This window comes from Schistocerca piceifrons, chromosome 1 (genome assembly GCF_021461385.2).
Source record: "Schistocerca piceifrons isolate TAMUIC-IGC-003096 chromosome 1, iqSchPice1.1, whole genome shotgun sequence".
Classification (NCBI taxonomy): domain Eukaryota; kingdom Metazoa; phylum Arthropoda; class Insecta; order Orthoptera; family Acrididae; genus Schistocerca; species Schistocerca piceifrons.
Genome location: NC_060138.1, coordinates 1,141,896,992 through 1,141,918,056, shown reverse-complemented (window position 1 = coordinate 1,141,918,056; position 21,065 = coordinate 1,141,896,992). Strand labels below are relative to the sequence as shown.

The 21,065-nt window shown below is 42.9% G+C and overlaps 1 protein-coding gene across 1 annotated transcript in view; it reads left to right on the top strand.

The window, feature by feature from the left end:
• Positions 1-20,504, top strand: part of LOC124778500 (trypsin delta-like) — a 51,716-nt gene extending 31,212 nt beyond the window's left edge. Inside the window, exons 5-7 of the mRNA XM_047253648.1 lie at positions 1,548-1,664; positions 3,462-3,617; positions 20,355-20,504. Of these exons, the coding sequence (XP_047109604.1) occupies positions 1,548-1,664; positions 3,462-3,617; positions 20,355-20,504 (423 nt within the window). The remainder of the gene's footprint in view (positions 1-1,547; positions 1,665-3,461; positions 3,618-20,354) is intronic.
• Positions 20,505-21,065: the final 561 nt, after the last annotated feature.

Genomic DNA, 21,065 nt, shown 5'->3' with positions numbered 1-21,065 from the left:
TCAGGAAGAATCGCGGAACTGTATTGCAAAATTTTCTGAGTCCTCGCGACGTCCACGTCCTCTTAATAACTGTGTACGAATTTTAATTGATTTAATGTAGACTTCACACTATGAATAGAACTGTAATTACACTACTGGCCATTACAGTTGCTACACCAAGAAGATGAAGTGTTACAGACGCGAAATTTAACCGACAGGAAGAAGATGCTGTGATATGCGTAGCCTGGTGAAACGTTGTTGTGATGCCTCGTGTAAGGAGGAGAAACGCGTACCATCATGTTTCCGACTTTGATAAATGTCGGATTGTAGCCTATCGCGATTGCGGTTTATCGTATCGCGACATTGCTGCCCGCGTTGGTAGAGATCCAATGACTGTTAGCAGAATATGGAATCGGTGGGTTCAAGAGGGTAATACGGAACGCCGTGCCGGATGCCAACGGCCTCGTATCACTAGGACTCGAGATGACAGGCATCTTATCCGCATGGCTGTAACGGATCGTGCAGCCACGTCTCGATCCCTGAGTCAACAGATGGGGACGTTTGCAAGACAACAACCATCTGCACGAACAGTTCGACGACGTTTGCAGCAGCATGGACTATCAGCTCGGAGACCATGGCTGCTGTTACACTTGACGCTGCATCACAGACATAAGCGCCTGCGATGGTGTACTCAACGACGAACCTGGGTGCACGAATGGCAAAACGTCATTTTTTCGGATGAATTCAGGTTCTGTTTACAGCATCATGATGGTAGCATCCGTGTTTGGCAACATCGCGGTGAACGCACATTGGAAGCGTGTATTCGTCATCGCCATACTGGCGTATCACCCAGCGTGATGGTATGCGGTGCCACTGGTTACACGTCTCGGTCACCTCTAGTTCGCATTGACGGCACTTTGAACAGGGGACGTTACATTTCACAAGTGTTACGACCGGTGGCTCTACCCTTCATTCGATCCCTGCGAAACCCTACATTTCCGCAGGATAATGCACGGCCGCATGTTGCAGGTCCTGTACGGGCCTTTCTGGATACAGAAAATGTTCGACTGCTGCCCTGGCCAGCACATTCTACAGATCTCTCACCAATTGAAAACGTCTGGTCAATGGTGGCCGCGCAACTGGCTCGTCACAATACGCCAGTCACTACTCTTGATGAACTGTGGTATCGTGTTGAAGCTGCATGGGCAGCTGTACCTGTACACGCCATCCAAGCTCTGTTTGACTCAATGACCCAGGCGTATCAAGGCTGCTATCACGGCCAGAGGTGGTTGTTCTGGGTACTGATTTCTCAGGATCTATGCACCCTAACTGCGTGACAATGTAATCACATGTCAGTTCTAGTATAATATATTTGTCTAATGAATACCCGTTTACCATCTGCATTTCTTCTCGGTGTAGCAATTTTAATGGCCAATAGTGTAGTACAGAGATATTGATAAGCATGAAACGCAGGGATGTGTTCGCTGCTGATTCGGAAATGTACATACCCTAGTACAGAGTGACATTTTGAACTGTGATATGTTATTTTGTCGGTTTCATGGTTGCAGGTATCGCCTCCATTCCAAATAGACAATGTGACCGTGGCGCGAATACAGCTGCCTGCCGAGGGGGAGGAGACGCCAGCTGGAACCAACGTCACGGTGATCGGGTGGGGACGCCTCTCGGTACGTACCACACCTTCACTTTACTTCACCTCTCATCGCCTCGTCTCAGAGTGTTGGTCCCTTGAACAGTAGAGTTTTGTGTATGCATTGCCGATACTGGCGGCGAGTGAAAGAAGACTGTAGTCGGCGCATCGTACAACGCAAGCCACCGAGGTTGGCTTCCCTATCCAACAGGTGGAGCGCCAGTAGCAGATATGCCTTCCTTCTGTGCGGCACTGCTCGCTGATCTGTGATTTCACCTAAAATATAGGCAACTTTTTTTTAAAAAAAAAAAAAAAAGTCTTTCAGAAGGCTAAGGCTTGTCTCTGCAGTCACAGCTCCCTCTTTTCAGCAGTCCTCCTCATCTCCATGTGTGAAAATCATCTCATCTCACTGATCATATTGTTTTAAGTAGAATGTTTCCGGCCATCCCCTCGTTTACTTCCCCAAGTTCAGGTTTTCTTCAGTGTCCAACGAGCTTCGCTTTGCGTTGGCCTATAACTTTCAGCAATTATTTCTTCTCTCCTATTTCTCGTAAGGGAGAAGAAATGAAAACCTTTAGTTTTGCCGATAACATTGTAATTCCGTCAGAGACAGGAAAATACTTGGAAGAGCAGATGCACGGAATGGACAGTATCTTGAAAGGAGGATACAACTCAAACATTAACAAAAGCGAGACAGGGACAGTGGGATGTAGTTGAATTAAATCAGGTGATGCTGAGAGAATACGATTAGGAAACGAGACACTTAAGGTAGTAGATAGGTTTTGCTGTTTGGGCAGCAAAATAACTAATGATGGTCTACGTAGAAGGGATATAAAATGTTGACTGGCAATGGCTAAAAAAAGCGTTTCTGAAGAAGAGAAATTTGTCAACATCGAACAGACTTAAGTTTGGGTTAAAATCAACTGTCTAAATCGCAATAATATTTGTTTATTTACGGGTGGTGGTGGTAAGTTCCTATGGGACGAAACTACTGAGGTCATCGGTCCCTAGACTTACACACAACTCGATCTAACTTAAAATAGCTTACACTAAGGACAACACTCACACGCATGCCCGAGGGAGGACTCGAACCCCCAACGAGACTACGCGGCTATTATTTACGGCTTTGGGACTCTGGTGCTGGCAACTCACCGGTTTATCACTTGATACAGCGATCGTACGCTGTGTACGATCGTGGTATCACGAGAAAACCGAGGAGGCGCCAGCACGAGCCATAGGGGACCAAAAATTCTGAGGATGGCTTCAACATAATCCGAAACCCGTAAATAAACAAACTGTTGATTTTACCCTAAATATACCACCAGATCGCTGCACTCCACAGGTAATGTTGTCTAAATTTATGATACACTTGAGTGCTAGGAAATCTTTTCTGAACGTATTTGTCCGGAGTACAGCCATGTACAGAAGTAAAACACGGACGATAAAGAGTTTAGAGAAGAAGAAATTAGAAGTTTTTGAAATATAATGCTACAGAAGAATGCCGAAGATTCGACGGGTAGATAATATAAGTAATAAGGAGGTACTGAATAGAATTGGGAAGAGAGTTTCAGTATAAGTCATATGGAATTGGTCTTTCCTCTTTCCCTGTCTGGAGTGTGTTTTTCGAGATATTTTGATTTCTAACTTGAGTGACTCCCAGTGTATACGGATATTTGCTAAAAAAATTGAGACCCAGAAGCTTAGGTCTCTAAAAGCATTATTCAGTACAGAACTGCTTGTAACGAGGAATATCGACTACTAACATTTCGACTGCGACGGCGGCTCCTCCTGCTGATCCGTTGCACTCTCACTAACTGTCGCTCCACTTCCACAGTACGGAGGGGCACGCCCAAACGACCTGCAGAAGGTGGACGTACAGGTGTGGGACCAGCAGCTGTGCGCCACGCTGTTCTGGGACGGCTTCGAGAACACCGTCTACCCGACCATGCTGTGTGCCGCAGGCGTCGAGGAGCAGGCCTCCTCGTGCAGCGTAAGTATTTGTAATGTACGCATGATTTTATCCAAGAGGATAGGAAGGCGTCAAGCGAATTTTTATCTGCTTTCTTAGGTAGACACACACACACACACACACAGACACACACACACACACATACGCAAACGAAAGAAAAGAACGCATCGCGAAGAAATATCGTGCCGAATTCTGTCCAATTGGCGCGTTAGATCGTCAAAATCCCGATCTCACTGGAGGGCTCTGTCCATAATGCACCAAATGGGTGATATCCGACGAAGTTTCTGGGCGAGGTAGGGTATGGCAAGCAGGAAGACAAACAGTAGAAACTACTGCTGTGTGCGGGCGGGCATTATCTTGCATAAACGTAAGCCCAGGATGGCTAGCCATGAAGGGCAACGAAAGAGCGAGTAGAATATCGTAGATGTACCGCAATGCTGTAGGGGAGCCGCGGATGACAACCAAAGGGGTCCTGCTAAGAAATAAAGTGGCACCCCAGAGCATCACTCCTGGCTGTCGGACAGTTGGGAATGTGGGTCTCATGGGAAGCGTGCAGGGGATAAGTCCATGCAGTCGCGCTATTTATCTGTGTCATTGGTGGATCAGATGGATAGAGCGTCTGCCATGTAAGCAGGAGATCCCGGGTTCGAGTCCCGGTCGGGGCACACATTTTCAGCTGTCCCCATTGAGGTATATCAACAACACCTGTCGGCAGCTTAGGGTTTCAATTAATTATCATTTATATCTGAATTCAATCCACCCGAATATTCGCTTCTAGATGGAGATGGAAAGGGACGATTGCCTTTCCTTCCTTGACGTATTGGTGAGGAGGAAACTTAATTATACATTGGGATACGCCGTTTTTAGGAGGCCTCAGACTGTATCTTCAGCCCTAGAATGCCACTCACTGGAATAGACATGTCTTCAGTGATGAGTCCCGCTTGGAGCTGAGCTTCGATGACCAGCGAAGACGTGTCTGGAGACGCACGGTGCTGCGATGGTATACCAACCTGAGTGTCGCCCTCCACGGCACGACAACCAAGGAGTGATGGTCCAGGGTGCCATTCCTCTCCATAGCAGGAGCCCCTGTGTTGTCATCCGCGGCACCGTCCCAGCATATCGGTACATTGTCGAATTTCTACACCCCGTTTTGTTGACCATCATGGCAGCCATCCTGGACTTACGTCTCAGCAAAATAATGGCCTCCTGCACACGGGGATAGTTTCTACTGCTTGCCTTCGTGCTTGCTCTCCTCAACTGAGAACGTTTCGAGCATTATGATCAGAGCCTTCCAAACATCCCGGGAATGTGACGATCTACGCCCCAATTGGACAAAATTCGGCACGATATTTTTTAAGAGTACATCCATCAACTCTATCAGTCAATGCCAGTCCAAATGACAGCTTGCATAAGGGCCAGAGATGGACCAACGCGTTATTGACATGCTCAATTTGTAAAGCTTTTTCTCTGTAGAGCATTCCTCTTCAATAGCAATTTTTCTGAATTTGTAATCATTTGTTTGTCTGTATTTGTATATCACATCTCCTTCATTGTGCATCTTTTGTTTCTCATCTGCTTTGTTTATCAGACATATTCTGATGACGGCTGTCGCCGAAACGCTTTAAGGGTGTATATTTTTGAAAAGTAAAAATATAAATACCGATCAAGATGGACAATTATAGGCTGCTGAGAAGCAAAAACATTAAAGTAAACGCGGGTGCAAAACGAGCTGTTTGCGAGACAAATGATAATATACAGTTCTTCCCGCTCCACAGCGTGTCTGTTACAGAAACCGTAGATAGTCGAAAGAAAAACTGTCTAGGTTGCAGGGTTCACAACACTTTTATTCACGCATTTCGCCCTTCTTGGGGATCATAAGAAAGCTTTAATATGCAAAGATGTGACGAATGCAAATTTGCTGTATATTGAAATTTTCTCACGATGACGAGAACGGCGAAAATCGTCAATAAAAATATTGTTTACCGTGCTACAAAACCTTTTATTCCTTCGACACTGATAATTTGTGGTTACTAGTCGCCACCGACTTCAGTCTGAAATATTATATTACAAGTGTACTTGGAAAATAGCCTTTCCGATTAAGTCACCATTAAATGGGGCAAAAAATTTCACCCGTGGCCCATGGTTGGGGATTGTGGTACATGTGTGATCAGGAACTGGCACGTCTCGCTGCTGATGTAAGACGACATGTATCATGCCAACATGAACCGGGATGTGAAAACTTTGAATGCTCGGTACTCCGCAGCTTTCAGATGTTTATCATCTTCTATACACCATGAGCTGCACTAGAAATGTTTTATTTGCCATACCGGTCTTCTGACATCCGACACAGAGGACCAAACTATTGTATGTGCATCGATTCCTACAAAATGATAACTGTACATATACAGCAGTAGTAAAAATTTACTTACATTTTGCACTTCATAGCAAGAAATGCTTGTCAGTTGATGCGGCAGGATCCGAAATACGTCCTGCAACATAGTACACAGTTTGTCACGTATGTTACTGCTGTCAAATTTTAGCCAGTGACAATTCTTGATAACGTTTGACGTAGCTGTCAGACAGGGTAAATGTGGAACTGACAGGTCAAGGAGTCTACTTTACGTCTCTTCTTTTATATCCAAGATTGTATCCATACAGGGTGGTCCATTGATCGTGACCGGGCCAAATATCTCACGATATAAGCGTCAAACGAAAAAACTGCAAAGAACGAAACTTGTCTAGCTTGAAGAGGGTAACCAGATGGCGCTATGGCTAGCCCGCTAGATGGCGCTGCCATAGGACAAACGGATATCAACTGCGTTTTTTAAATAGGAACCACCATTTTTATTACATATTCGTGTAGTACGTAAAGAAGTATGAATGTTTTAGTTGGACCACTTTTTTCGCTTTGTGATCGATGGCGCTGTAACAGTCACAAACATACATCTCACAATTTTAGACGAACAGTTGGTAGCAGGTAGGTTTTTTTAAATTAAAATACAGAACGTGGGTACCTTTGAACATTTTATTTCGGTTGTTCCAGTGTGATCCATCTCTCTTTGTGAACTTATCATTTCCGAGAACGCATGCTGTTACAGCATGATTACCTGTAAATACCACATTAATGCAATAAATGCTCAAAATGATGGCCGTCAATCTCAATGCATTTGGCAATACGTGTAATGACATTCCTCTCAACAGCGAGTAGTTCGCCTTCCGTAATGCCAGACAACATGCGTCAGCGCATTGTCAATGCATGTGCGAACATTACGGAAGGCGAACTACTCGCTGTTGAAAGGAATGTCGTTACACGTATTGCCAAATGCATTGAGGTTGACGGACATAATTTTGAGCATTTATTGCAATAACGCGGTATTTACAGGTAATCACGCTGTAATCACGCGTTCTCAGAAATGATAAGTTCACAAAGGTACATGTTTCACATTGGAAAAACCGAAATAAAACGTTCAAACGTACCTACGTTCTGTATTTTAATTTAAAAAACTTACCTGCTACCAACTGTTCGCATAAAATTGTGAGCCATATGTTTGTGACTATTACAGCGCCATCGATCACAAAGCGAAAAAAGTGGTCCAACTAAAACAGTCATATTTCTTTATGTACTACACGAATATGTAATAAAAATGGGGGTTCCTATGAAGAAAAAAAAAAAAAAACGCAGTTGATATCCGTTTGACCTATGGCAGTGCCATCTAGCGGACCAACCATAGCGCCATCTGGTTTCCCCCTTCAAGGCAGACGAGTTTCGTTCTTTGCAGTTTTTTCGTTTGATGCTTATTTCGTGAGATATTTGGCCCGATCACTATCAATGAACCACCCTGTATATGTCTGTGACATGCATTCATATAATTATCTAAATTGCAATTTTTGACAATTGGAATGTGAAATCAGAATATGCAAAACGTATAAGATTACAAAATAAGCCAATGTATCACGTCAAATTAGACAATTTTACATGCAGAACATAGACTCCAAACGAAAATTATTCGGTTGATGGTTCAAACGGCTCTAAGCACTATGGGACTTAACATCTGAGGTCATCAGTCCCCTAGACTTACAACTAATTACACCTAACTAATCTAAATACATCACATACAACCATGCCCGAGGCAGGATTCGAATTTGCGACCGTAGCAGCAGTGCGGTTCCGGACTGATGCGCCTAGAACCGCTCGGCCACACGGGTCGGCTATTCAGTTGCAACACTGTTGAAATTTTGTGTACATATCTAACTCCGTAACTCGGTTCGTTCTTTACGTATGTTGTCTGGTTGTTTTTTCATATGGGTGTACGTTTCAGTTTCTTCTAGAATCCTTAATAATCTGCCTTTTTCTGCTCTCTGGGGAATGGTGATGTTTTTCTTAATGTCAGCAGCAGAATTCTTGTACTCTCGTAATCGAGCACTAAATGCTGAAGGAATGGCTTCACTAACGTCAGTATGTTCTCGTTTGAAGTTTTTCCCTGTTTGCCCAACATAAAATTTATCACATTCACTACGTTACTTTATACAGCCTTGAATGTTATATATTTGGCTCTTATCGATATTGTGTATAAGAACTCATATTGTTCTCTGTCTTGAAGCCGATTTGAGGTTTAGTTTTTCGAAACGAATGACTTATTTAGTCGGAAATGTGGCTCCAGGATGTTAAAGTTATAAACTTAGGTAAACCTATCTTTTCTTACTTGCTTGCTCATTTCTAGTCTGATTTCTACTTTTAATATGTCCTTTCTGTATTTCGTAATAAATTTTGGGTCATAACCATTTTGGGATGCTTTCTTCTCCAGTGTAGGCTATGTAATTCAGCATTAATACTCGCCTTGTTTGAACTGTATGTGATTAATCTCGCAATCGCTGAGAGGAAATGTGCTTCTTTATTGCAAGGTGGATGGCAAGAAATTCTCCAGAATATGTTGAAAAGGTGGGTATCTCCTTTCCTTTTAACTGCCACGTCCAAAAAGTTAATACTCCCATTTGCTCCATGTTCTATGATGAAGGTTGTAAGTAGGATGTATAGTTTTTATATTGATAACGCCACGTAGTGCTCTGTATGAAAATCGCTGACTGCGCTGCGTGCAGTCTATGGCTGGTTGAACTCATTGTTGGATTATTCGCTAGTGTAGTGTTGGGCAGTTGGATGTCAACAGGCCGTAGCGTTGGGTAGTTGGAGGTGAGCCGCCAGCAGTGGTGGATGTAGAGAGAGAGATGCCAGAGTTTTGAGACATTACTATGAGCGGACGATCTGGACGTGTGTCCGTCAGAAAAAGGAAATTTGTTTAACTGGGCCGGCCGCAGTGGCCATGCGGTTCTAGGCGCTACAGTCTGTTAGCAAATGAAAGATTTGATAGAGAACAAACGATGTATTTACCTTAATAGGGTTCAAAAGTCATAATAGCGTTCTTAATAGCGTTCAAAAGTCATAATATATATAATGTTGCGACATCCAGTTAAACAAAAAAATGGCTCTGAGCACTATGGGACTTAACATCTGAGGACATCAGTCCCCAAGACTTAGAACTACTTAAACCTAACTAACCTAAGGACATGACACACATCCATGCCCGAGGCAGAATTCTAATCTGCGATCGTATAGGTCCCGCGGTTTTGGACTGAAGCGCCTAGAACCGCTCGGCCACAACGACCGGCTACTATGTAACTGATTAAATCGTTAGTAGTGTGTATTAGATTCGTCAAGAGTTATTTTGCAATCCTATTAGATTAGATTAGATTAATACTAGTTCCATGGACCATGAATATGGTATTTCGTAATGATGTGGAACGAGTCAAATTTTCCAATACATGACATAATTAAGTTAATTTAACAACATAGTTAAGTTAATATAACAACTTTTTTATTTTTTGTTTTTTATTTTTTTAAATAATTTTTTTGTTTGGTTTTTTCTTTTTTTTCTTAATTTATATCTAAAAATTCCTCTGTGGAATAGAAGGAGTTGTCATTCAGAAATTCTTTAAATTTCTTCTTAAATACTTGTTGGTTATCTGTCAGACTTTTGATACTATTTGGTAAGTGACAAAAGACTTTAGTGGCAGTATAATTCACCCCTTTCTGTGCCAAAGTTAGATTTAATCTTGAATAGTGAAAATCATCCTTTCTCCTAGTATTTTAGTTATGCACACTGCTATTACTTTTGAATTGGGTTTGGTTGTTAACAACAAATTTCATAAGAGGGTATATATACTGAGAAGCTACTGTGAATATCCCTAGATCCTTAAATAAATGTCTGCAAGGTGATCTTGGGTGGACTCCAGCTATTATTCTGATTACATGCTTTTGTGCAATAAATACTTTATTCCTCAGTGATGAATTACCCCAAAATATGTTGCCATATGCAAGCAAAATGAGTGAAAATAGGCGTAATAAGCTAATTTACTAAGATGTTTATCACCAAAATTTGCAATGACCCTTATTGTATAAGTAGCTGAACTCAAACGTTTCAGCTGATCATCGATGTGTTTCTTCCAATTTAATCTCTCATCAATGGACACACCTAAAATTTTTGAATATTCTGCCTTATCTAACTGCTTCTGATTAAGGTCTATATTTATTAATGTATGTAACTGTATGTACTGTGTCTTATCAAAATTCAGCGAGAGTCCGTTTACAAGGAACCACTTAGTAATTTTCTGAAAGACATTATTGACAATTTCATCAGTTAATTCTTGTTTGCCAGGTGTGATTACTATACTTGTATCATCAGCAAAGAGAAATAACTTTGCCTCTTCATGAATATAGAATGGCAAGTCATTAATATATATTAAGAACAACAAAGGACCCAAGACCGACCCTTGTGGAACCCCATTCTTGATAGTTCTCCAGTTTGAGGAATGTGCTGATCTTTGCATGTTATGAGAGCTGCTGATTTCAACTTTCTGCACTCTTCCAGTTAGGTACGAATTAAATCATTTGTGCACTGTCCCACTCATGCCACAATACTTGAGCTTCAACTTTTTGTGTTTTATTCAGTTGCTGTCAGACGGTCCATAAGTAAAAATTATCAATATACTGTAATACTTGAGCTTGTCTAGCAGAATTTCATGATTCACACAATCAATACCTTTTTTATTTTCTGCCTTCACAAGCCACGTGTCAAAAATTGTATTTCACATAATTATATGAAAGTATGTCATAGATATACATAAATATAATCCCAGAAATAACAAAAGAGAGGTAATGTAGACCCATTGACCTGTCAATTCGATGTTTATTCTATAGGGTAATTCTTGTTTCACAACTACTCCCTTGAACGTGACTCATTTTGATGTCACGTGCAATATCGACGACCTCATGAACAGTTAACGACTTTGTGACAAGGAAGAATATGAATATTATTGCTTCTCGATTCACTCGCAGCAATTTAAGCTCTTCTCTTAGGTTCCTACCTAACCACATACTCGGAAATCGCTAAATATTTATTTCATCTTTCGTTCTAAGATCAGACTGAAAGTAAATAACATTCAGTATTGCAGAGAAAACTTCTGTTACACTCATACGAAAGTAAGAGAACGTTTTAACAACGCTAACATGAAGAAAATTGCATGCAACGGCATGCGAACCAACAACTTTGTACTCTAGAAATCACGACCTTTTTTATTTTACTATTTATTTATTTATTTATTTTGTTGATCTCATTTTGTTCGCTATTGTTCGTTGAGGACATCTCATTACACCTGTTCAACTTCATCGGCAATTCGTTCACTCAGGTTTTTTTTTAATTTTTATTACAGATGGCAGCTAACCCTCTGACCCAACACGCTGAACTACCGCGTGATCTTTAGATACAGTCTTGGTTATCATATTCTATCTTGAAGACTTTATCGTTGATGGGTACTTAAGTAATACTTAATGGTAACAATGCTGTGTTTGTGACAAATTTTCAGTGCTTCGTTACAGCGAAGCGGCATACTGCAAACTATAAATCAAGCGTGTTTCATTCTTAATTTGTAAATTGTTGTTGTTGTGGTCTTCAGTCCTGAGACTGGTTTGATGCAGCTCTCCATGCTACTCTATCCTGTGCAAGCTTCTTCATCTCCCAGTACCTACTGCAACCTACATCCTTCTGAATCTGCTTAGTGTATTCATCTCTTGGTCTCCCCCTATGATTTTTACCCTCCACGCTGCCCTCAAATACTAAATTGGTGATCCCTTGATGCCTCAGAACATGTCCTACCAACCGATCCCTTCTACTGGTCAAGTTGTGCCACAAGCTTCTCTTCTCCCCAATCCTATTCAATACTTCCTCATTAGTTATGTGATCTACCCATCTAATCTTCAGCATTCTTCTGTAGCACCACATTTCAAAAGTTTCTATTCTCTTCTTGTCCAAACTAGTTATCTTCCATGTTTCACTTCCATACATGGCTACACTCCATACAAATACTTTCAGAAATAACTTCCTGACACTTAAATCTATACTCGATGTTAACAAATTTCTCTTCTTCAGAAACGCTTTCCTTGCCATTGCCAGTCTACATATTATATCCTCTCTACTTCGTCCATCATCAGTTATTTTGCTCCCCAAATAGCAAAACTCCTTTACTACTTTAAGTGTCTCATTTCCTAATCTAATACCCTCAGCATCACCCGACTTAACTCGACTACATTCCATTATCCTCGTTTTGCTTTTGTTGATGTTCATCTTATATCCTCCATTCAAGACACCATCCATTCCGTTCAACTGCGCTTCCAAGTCCTTTGCTGTCTCTGACAGAATTACAATGTCATCGGCGAACCTCAAAGTTTTTATTTCTTCTCCATGGATTTTAATACCTACTCCAAATTTTTCTTTTGTTTCCTTTACTGCTTGCTCAATATAGAGGTTGAATAACATCGGGGAGAGGCTACAACCCTGTCTTACTCCCTTCCCAACCACTGCTTCCCTTTCATGTCCCTCAACTCTTATAACTGCCATCTGGTTTCTGTACAAATTGTAAATAGCCTTTCGCTCCCTGTATTTTACCCCTGCCACCTTTAGAATTTGAAAGAGAGTATTTCAGTCAACATTGTCAAAAGCTTTCTCTAAGTCTATAAATGCTAGAAACGTAGGTTTGCCTTTCCTTAATCTTTCTTCTAAGATAAGTCGTAAGGTCAGTATTGCCTCACGTGTTCCAGTATTTCTACGGAATCCAAACTGATCTTCCCCGAGGTCAGCTTCTACTAGTTTTTCCATTCGTCTGTAAAGAATTCGTGTTAGTACTTTGCAGCTGTGGCTTATTAAACTGATTGTTCGGTAATTTTCACATCTGTCAACACCTGCTTTCTTTGGAATTGGAATTATTATATTCTTCTTGAAGTCTGAGGGTATTTCGCCTGTTTCATACATCTTGCTCACCAGATGGTTGAGTTTTGTCAGGACTGGCTCTCCCAAGGCCGTCAGTAGTTCCAATGGAATGTCGTCTATTCCGGGGGCCTTGTTTCGACTCAGGTCCTTCAGTGCTCTGTCAAACTCTTCACGCAGTATCGTATCTCCCATTTCATCTTCATCTACATCCTCTTCCATTTCCATAATATTGTCCTCAAGTGCATCGCCCTTGTATAGACCCTCTATATACTCTTTCCACCTTTCTGCTTTCCCTTCTTTGCTTAGAACTGGGTTTCCATCTGAGCTCTTGATGTTGATACATGTGGTTCTCTTATCTCCAAAGGTCTCTTTAATTTTCCTGTAGGCAGTATCTATCTTACCCCTAGTGAGATAGGCCTCTACATCCTTACATTTGTCCTCTAGCCATCCCTGCTTAGCCATTTTGCACTTCCTGTCGATCTCATTTTTGAGACGTTTGTATTCCTTTTTGCCTGCTTCATTTACTGCATTTTTATATTATCTCCTTTCATCAATTAAATTCAATATTTCTTCTGTTACCCAAGGATTTCTACTAACCCTCTTCTTTTTACCTACTTGATCGTCTGCTGCCTTCACTACTTCATCCCTCAGAGCTACCCATTCTTCTTCTACTGTATTTCTTTCCCCCATTCCTTTCAATTGTTCCCTTATGCTCTCCCTGAAACTCTGTACAACCTCTGGTTTACTCAGTTTATCCAGGACCCATCTCCTTAAATTCCCACCTTTTTGCAGTTTCTTCAGTTTTAATCTACAGGTCATAACCAATAGATTGTGGTCAGAGTCCACATCTGCCCCTGGAAATGTCTTACAATTTAAAACCTGGTTCCTAAATCTCTGTCTTACCATTATATAATCTATCTGATACCTTTTAGTATCTCCAGGGTTCTTCCATGTATACAACCTTCTATCATGATTCTTAAACCAATTGTTAGCTATGATTAAGTTGTGCTCTGTGCAAAATTCTATCAGGCGGCTTCCTCTTTCATTTCTTAGCCCCAATCCATATTCACCTACTACGTTTCCTTCTCTCCCTTTCCCTACACTCGAATTCCAGTCACCCATGACTATTAAATTTTCGTCTCCCTTCACTATCTGAATAATTTCTTTTATTTCATCATACATTTCTTCAATTTCTTCGTCATCTGCAGAGCTAGTTGGAATATAAACTTGTACTACAGTAGTAGGTGAGGGCTTCGTATCTATCTTGGCCACAATAATGCGTTCACTATGCTGTTTGTAGTAGCTTACCCGAATTCCTATTTTCCTATTCATTATTAAACCTACTCCTGCATTACCCCTATTTGACTTTGTGTTTATAACCCTGTAGTCACCTGACCAGAAGTCTTGTTCCTCCTGCCACCGAACTTCACTAATTCCCACAATATCTAACTTTAACCTATCCATTTCCCTTTTTAAATTTTCTAACCTACCTGCCCGATTAAGGGATCTGAAATTCCACGCTCCGATCCGTAGAACGCCAGTTTTCTTTCTCCTGATAACGACATCCTCTTGAGTAGTCCCCGCCCGGAGATCCGAATGGGGGACTATTTTACCTCCGGAATATTTTACCGAAGAGGACGCCATCATCATTTAATCATACAGTAAAGCTGCATGCCCTCGGGAAAAACTACGGCCGTAGTTTCCCCTTGCTTTCAGCCGTTCGCAGTACCAGCACAGCAAGGCCGTTTTGGTTATTGTTACAAGGCCAGATCAGTCAATCATCCAGACTGTTGCCCTTGCAACTACTGAAAAGGCTGCTGCCCCTCTTCAGGAACCACACGTTTGTCTGGCCTCTCAACAGATACCCCTCCGTTGTGGTTGTACCTACGGTACGGCTATCTGTATCGCTGAGGCACGCAAGCCTCCCCACCAACGGCAAGGTCCATGGTTCACTTGTAAATTATTGACGATAATAACTCACTTCTAAGAGAGCTCTCTTGTATGAAGGCATTAACCGTTGATACGTCATTACGTGGTATTTTATTATAGCAATACTTATAACAACTCATTCCAAGAATGATGCGTTTTTTGTGATCCTCCAGTACGCGCGCTTGAAATCTTGTGACAGGCCCGTATCGAATGCTAACGGTAGTCGATAGCTGATCATGCGGTCGTCGAAATTGGCTGGAACGTCAAAATGACGTCACGTTTGCAGGCATTGTTGTGAAACGAACGTTACCCATTCTATATGACAGTTATGTCAAACATTGGCTACAGTTCGACAGCAGTGATATACATGACGATTTGTGTACTACGTTATAGGACATATTTCAGATCCACCCGCATTGAGTGACAAGCATGTCGTTGCTATAGAACTGCATAATGTAAGTAGACATATATTATTGTTATATATGTATTGTTATCATTTTGTAGGAATCGATTAAAATCCATCTACATCTACATCTACATTTATACTCCGCAAGCCAGCCAACGGTGTGTGGCGGAGGGCACTTTCCGTGCCACTGTCATTACCTCCCTTTCCTGTTCCAGTCGCGTATGGTTCGCGGGAAGAACGACTGTCTGAAACCCTCCGTGCGCGCTCTAATCTCTATAATTTTACATTCGTGATCTCCTCGGGGGGTATAAGTAGGGGGAAGCAATATATTCGATACCTCATCCAGAAACGCATCCTCTCGAAACCTGGCGAGCAAGCTACACCGCGATGCAGAGCGCCTCTCTTGCAGAGTCCGCCACTTGAGTTTATTAAACATCTCCGTAACGCTATCACGGTTACCAAATAACCCTGTGACGAAACGCGCCGCTCTTCTTTGGATCTTCTCTATCTCCTCCGTCAGACCGATCTGGTACGGATCCCACACTGATGAGCAATACTCAAGTATAGGTCGAACGAGTATTTTGTAAGCCACCTCCTTTGTTGATGGACTACATTTTCTAAGCACTCTCCCAATGAATCTCAACCTGGTACCCGCCTTACCAACAATTAATTTTATATGATCATTCCACTTCAAATCGTTCCGCACGCATACTCCCAGATATTTTACAGAAGTAACTGCTGCCAGTGTTTGTTCCGCTATCATATAATCATACAATAAAGGATCCTTCTTTCTATGTATTCGCAATACATTACATTTGTCTATGTTAAGGGTCAGTTGCCACTCCCTGCACCAAGTGCCTATCCGCTGCAGATCTTCCTGCATTTCGCTACAATTTTCTAATGCTGCAACTTCTCTGTATACTACAGCATCATCCGCGATAAGCCGCATGGAACTTCCGACACTATCTACTAGGTCATTTATATATATTGTGAAAAGCAATGGTCCCATAACACTCCCCTGTGGCACGCCAGAGGTTACTTTAACGTCTGTAGACGTCTCTCCATTGATAACAACATGCTGTGTTCTGTTTGCTAAAAACTCTTCAATCCAGCCACACAGCTGGTCTGATATTCCGTAGGCTCTTACTTTGTTTATCAGGCGACAGTGCGGAACTGTATCGAACGCCTTCCGGAAGTCAAGAAAAATAGCATCTGCCTGGGAGCCTGTATCTAATATTTTCTGGGTCTCATGAACAAATAAAGCGAGTTGGGTCTCACACGATCGCTGTTTCCGGAATCCATGTTGATTCCTACATAGTAGATTCTGGGTTTCCAAAAACGACATGATACTCGAGCAAAAAACATGTTCTAAAATTCTACAACAGATCGACGTCAGAGATATAGGTCTATAGTTTTGCGCATCTGCTCGACGACCCTTCTTGAAGACTGGGACTATCTGTACTCTTTTCCAATCATTTGGAACCCTCCGTTCCTCTAGAGACTTGCGGTACACGGCTGTTAGAAGGGGGGCAAGTTCTTTCGCGTACTCTGTGTAGAATCAAATTGGTATCCCGTCAGGTCCAGTGGACTTTCCTATATTGAGTGATTCCAGTTGCTTTTCTATTCCTTGCACACTTATTTCGATGTCAGCCATTTTTTCGTTTGTGCGAGGATTTAGAGAAGGAACTGCAGTGCGGTCTTCCTCCGTGAAACAGCTTTGGAAAAAGGTGTTTAGTATTTCAGCTTTACGCGTGTCATCCTCTGTTTCAATGCCATCATCGTCCCGTAGTGTCTGGATATGCTGTTTCGAGCCACTTACTGATTTAACGTAAGACCAGAACTTCCTAGGATTTTCTGTCAAGTCGGTACATAGAATTTTACTTTCGAATTCACTGAACGCTTCACGCATAGCCCTCCTTACGCTAACTTTGACATCGTTTAGCTTCTGTTTGTCTGAGAGGTTTTGGCTGCGTTTAAACTTGGTGTGGAGCTCTCTTTGCTTTCGCAGTAGTTTCCTAACTTTGTTGTTGTACCACGGTGGGTTTTTCCCGTCCCTCACAGTTTTACTCGGCACGTACCTGTCTAAAACGCATTTTACGATTGCCTTGAACTTTTTCCATAAATACTCAATATTGTCAGTGTCGGAACAGAAATTTTCGTTTTGATCTGTTAGGTAGTCTGAAATCTGCCTTCTATTACTCTTGCTAAACAGGTAAACCTTCCTCCCTTTTTTTATATTCCTATTAACTTCCATATTCAGGGATGCTGCAACGGCCTTATGATCACTGATTCCCTGTTCTGTACATACAGAGTCGAAAAGTTCGGGTCTGTTTGTTATCAGTAGGTCCAAGATGTTATTTCCACGAGTCGGTTCTCTGTTTAATTGCTCGAGGTAATTTTCGGATAGTGCACTCAGTATAATGTCACTCGATGGTCTGTCCCTACCACCCGTCCTAAACATCTGAGTGTCCCAGTCTATATCTGGTAAATTGAAATCTCCACCTAAAACTATAACATGCTGAGAAATGTGAAATGTATTCCAAATTTTCTCTCAGTTGTTCTGCCACTAATGCTGCTGAGTCGGGAGGTCGGTAAAAGGAGCCAATTATTAACCTAGTTCGGTTGTTGAGTGTAACCTCCACCCATAATAATTCACAGAAACTATCCACTTCTGCTTCACTACAGGATAAACTACTACTAACAGCGAAAAACACTCCACCACCGGTTGCATGCAATCTATCCTTTCTAAACACCGTCTGTGCCTTTGTAAAAATTTCGGCAGAATTTATCTCTGGCTTAAGCCAGGTTTCTGTACCTATAACGATTTCAGCTTCGGTGCTTTCTATCAGCGCTTGAAGTTCCGGTACTTTACCAACGCAGCCTAGACAGTTGACAATTACAATACCGATTGCTGCATGGTCCCCGCATGTCCTGACTTTGCCCCGCACCCGTTGAGGCTGTTGCCCTTTCTGTACTTGCCCAAGGCCATCTAACCTAAAAAACCGCCCAGCCCACGCCACACAACCCCTGCTACCCGTGTAGCCGCTTGTTGCGTGTAGTGGACTCCTGACCTATCCAGCGGAACCCGAAACCCCACTACCCTATGGCGCAAGTCGAGGAATCTGCAGCCCACACGGTCGCAGAACCGTCTCAGCCTCTGATTCAGACCCTCCACTCGGCTCTGTACCAAAGGTCCGCAGTCAGTCCTGTCGACGATGCTGCAGATGGTGAGTTCTGCTTTCATCCCGCTAGCGAGACTGGCAGTCTTCACCGAATCAGATAGCCGCCGGAAGCCAGAGAGGATTTACTCCGATCCATAGCGACACACATCATTGGTGCCGACATGAGCGACCACCTGCGGATGGGTGCACCCTGTACCCTTCATGGCATCCGGAAGGACCCTTTCCATATCTGGAATGACTCCCCCCGGTATGCACACGGAGTGCACATTGGTTTTCTTCCCTTCTCTTGCTGCCATTTCCCTAAGGGGCCCCATTACGCGCCTGACGTTGGAGCTCCCAACTACCAGTAAGCCCACCCTCTGCGACTGCCCGGATCTTGCAGACTGAGGGGCAACCTCTGGAACAGGACAAGCAGCCATGTCAGGCCGAAGATCAGTATCAGCCTGAGACAGAGCCTGAAACCGGTTCGTCAGACAAACTGGAGAGGCTTTCCGTTCAGCCCTCCGGAATGTCTTTCGCCCCCTGCCACACCTTGAGGCGACCTCCCACTCTACCACAGGTGAGGGATCAGCCTCAATGTGGGCAGTATCCCGGGCAATCACAGTCGTAGTCAGATCGGGGGATGCGTGGGACGAGCTGGCCGTCCCCGACAAACCCCCATCCGGACCCCCACAGTGATGCCCATTGGCAACAGCCTCAAGCTGTGTGACCGAAGCCAACACTGCCTGAAGCTGGGAGCGAAGGGATGCCAACTCAGCCTGCATCCGAACACAGCAGTTGCAGTCCCTATCCATGCTAAAAACTGTTTTGCAAAGAACGTCTGAACTAACCTACAGAGAGCGCAAACAAATCAACAAAATTTAAACGGTTATTAAATTACAAGATTGCCTAGTAAATGCAGTAATGCTGCTACTTGCGCACTGCTGACACTGCTCGGCGGCGGAAGGAGACTACGCGAATTTACACTATTCAGGTACTAAAACGCGATGCTACAACTCTCAAATACTATAATACGCCCGAAATTTATGAATTAAACAATGCAAGTACCAAAAACACGCAAAGAAATTAAGAATTAAACTATGTAACAAATGAGTGAGCTAGGAGTATACGACTTGCTGCTGCAGCTGCTTATCCAACGGCGGCAGGGAGCACCAGTTGTTTGTTCCTCTGTAGCACATGCCACTGATGACCAGTTACAGATCCAATAACCGATTTTCGAAAATAAAACATTTCTATTGCAGCTCTGGTCTATAGAAGATTTCTTTTAATAAACGGACCAAGATGGACGGGAGGAACAGAGACTATACTTTAACCTCCAACATCACCTGACCTCAAATCCTGCGAATATTTCTGTGATACAGTTGAAGATTTATAGCAGCGAGTTACAGTCTTGTCAAGACCTGCGAAATAATTCAAGGGCTTTGAGATAGTCTGTAAGTCAATGCAGAGATTATGCGTTATTGAATCCTAATTCGAGGGCAACACCTGGAGCAGTTCCATAAACAGTTACATGTGAACAGCTAATTGGAGCTCGTAACGTGGCCGTCTAGTATTGGAGTGCTTGATCAGGTAGGCCATGGCTTAAGTTAGAGACCAGCTTTGTTGAAAAGTTCACATTTCAAATATCTTGACGCTAACTGGGCCAGAATTCCATTAGGAAGCGAGCGTCGTCTGGTAACTATATATTCGGTATTACCTTGCAAATGAGACGTTCTGTACACGCGCTTGTTAGAAGGCTTTTATTTCTGTTAAAGTATATGTTAATCTGTGGAAATTTTCGCTGTTACCCGTGAGACGTCATTTAGTTTTATAAGTCTTGTCTGAGACCTTACACAACTTAGTGTAACAACCAAGAATTTCTTCACTGTATCGCGGCGTTTTGCGTGGTTTTCTGCAACTGCGCCACGCCTGTTGTTGCCTCCAGGGTGACTCCGGCGGCCCGCTGTTGCGCGATGGTGTGATGGTGGGCATCGTGTCGTGGTCGTTCCAGTGCGCCACCCCACCGTACCCCACGGTCTACACCCGCGTCTCCAGTTACTTGGACTGGATCAGGGAGAACGCCGGTTCCTGGTAGGGATGCCAGAATGACTGCACGGGTGAGTATGTGTTTGATTTCTTTATATCGTCATAACAGACAGGGGTTGGACAAAAATATGGGAAGACGACGAGAAATACTTGCCTGAACGTGACTGCAGATTCTACCCAAGCCTGCATCTTGTGATGTTGTATTTGATCACAACCGGTACCTGTGTGTTTCTCCAATACGTAGCAAATTTCGCTCGTCCTCAGATTAGTGTTCTTTGTAGCTGTGAATGTATTATGTCGGACATAAGTGATTTCGAACGTGAGAAAATTGTTGATACTCGTATGGTGGATGCTTTCGTAACCCAGGCAGTCGAAGTGTCTGGATATCGAAGACCTGTACCGCATACCGGCAGAGCGGAAAATCATTATCCACTAAGTGACAACGCAGGCAAAAGCGCTTGTTATGTGACCGTGACGGACGTTCATTGAAGAGGATTGTGGCGAAAAACAAGAGGATGAAATCACAGCAGAAATGAATGTCGCACTCGCGAATCTTGTCAGCACCAAAACGACAGGAATGGACATCCATAATATGGGAATTACGGGGCGA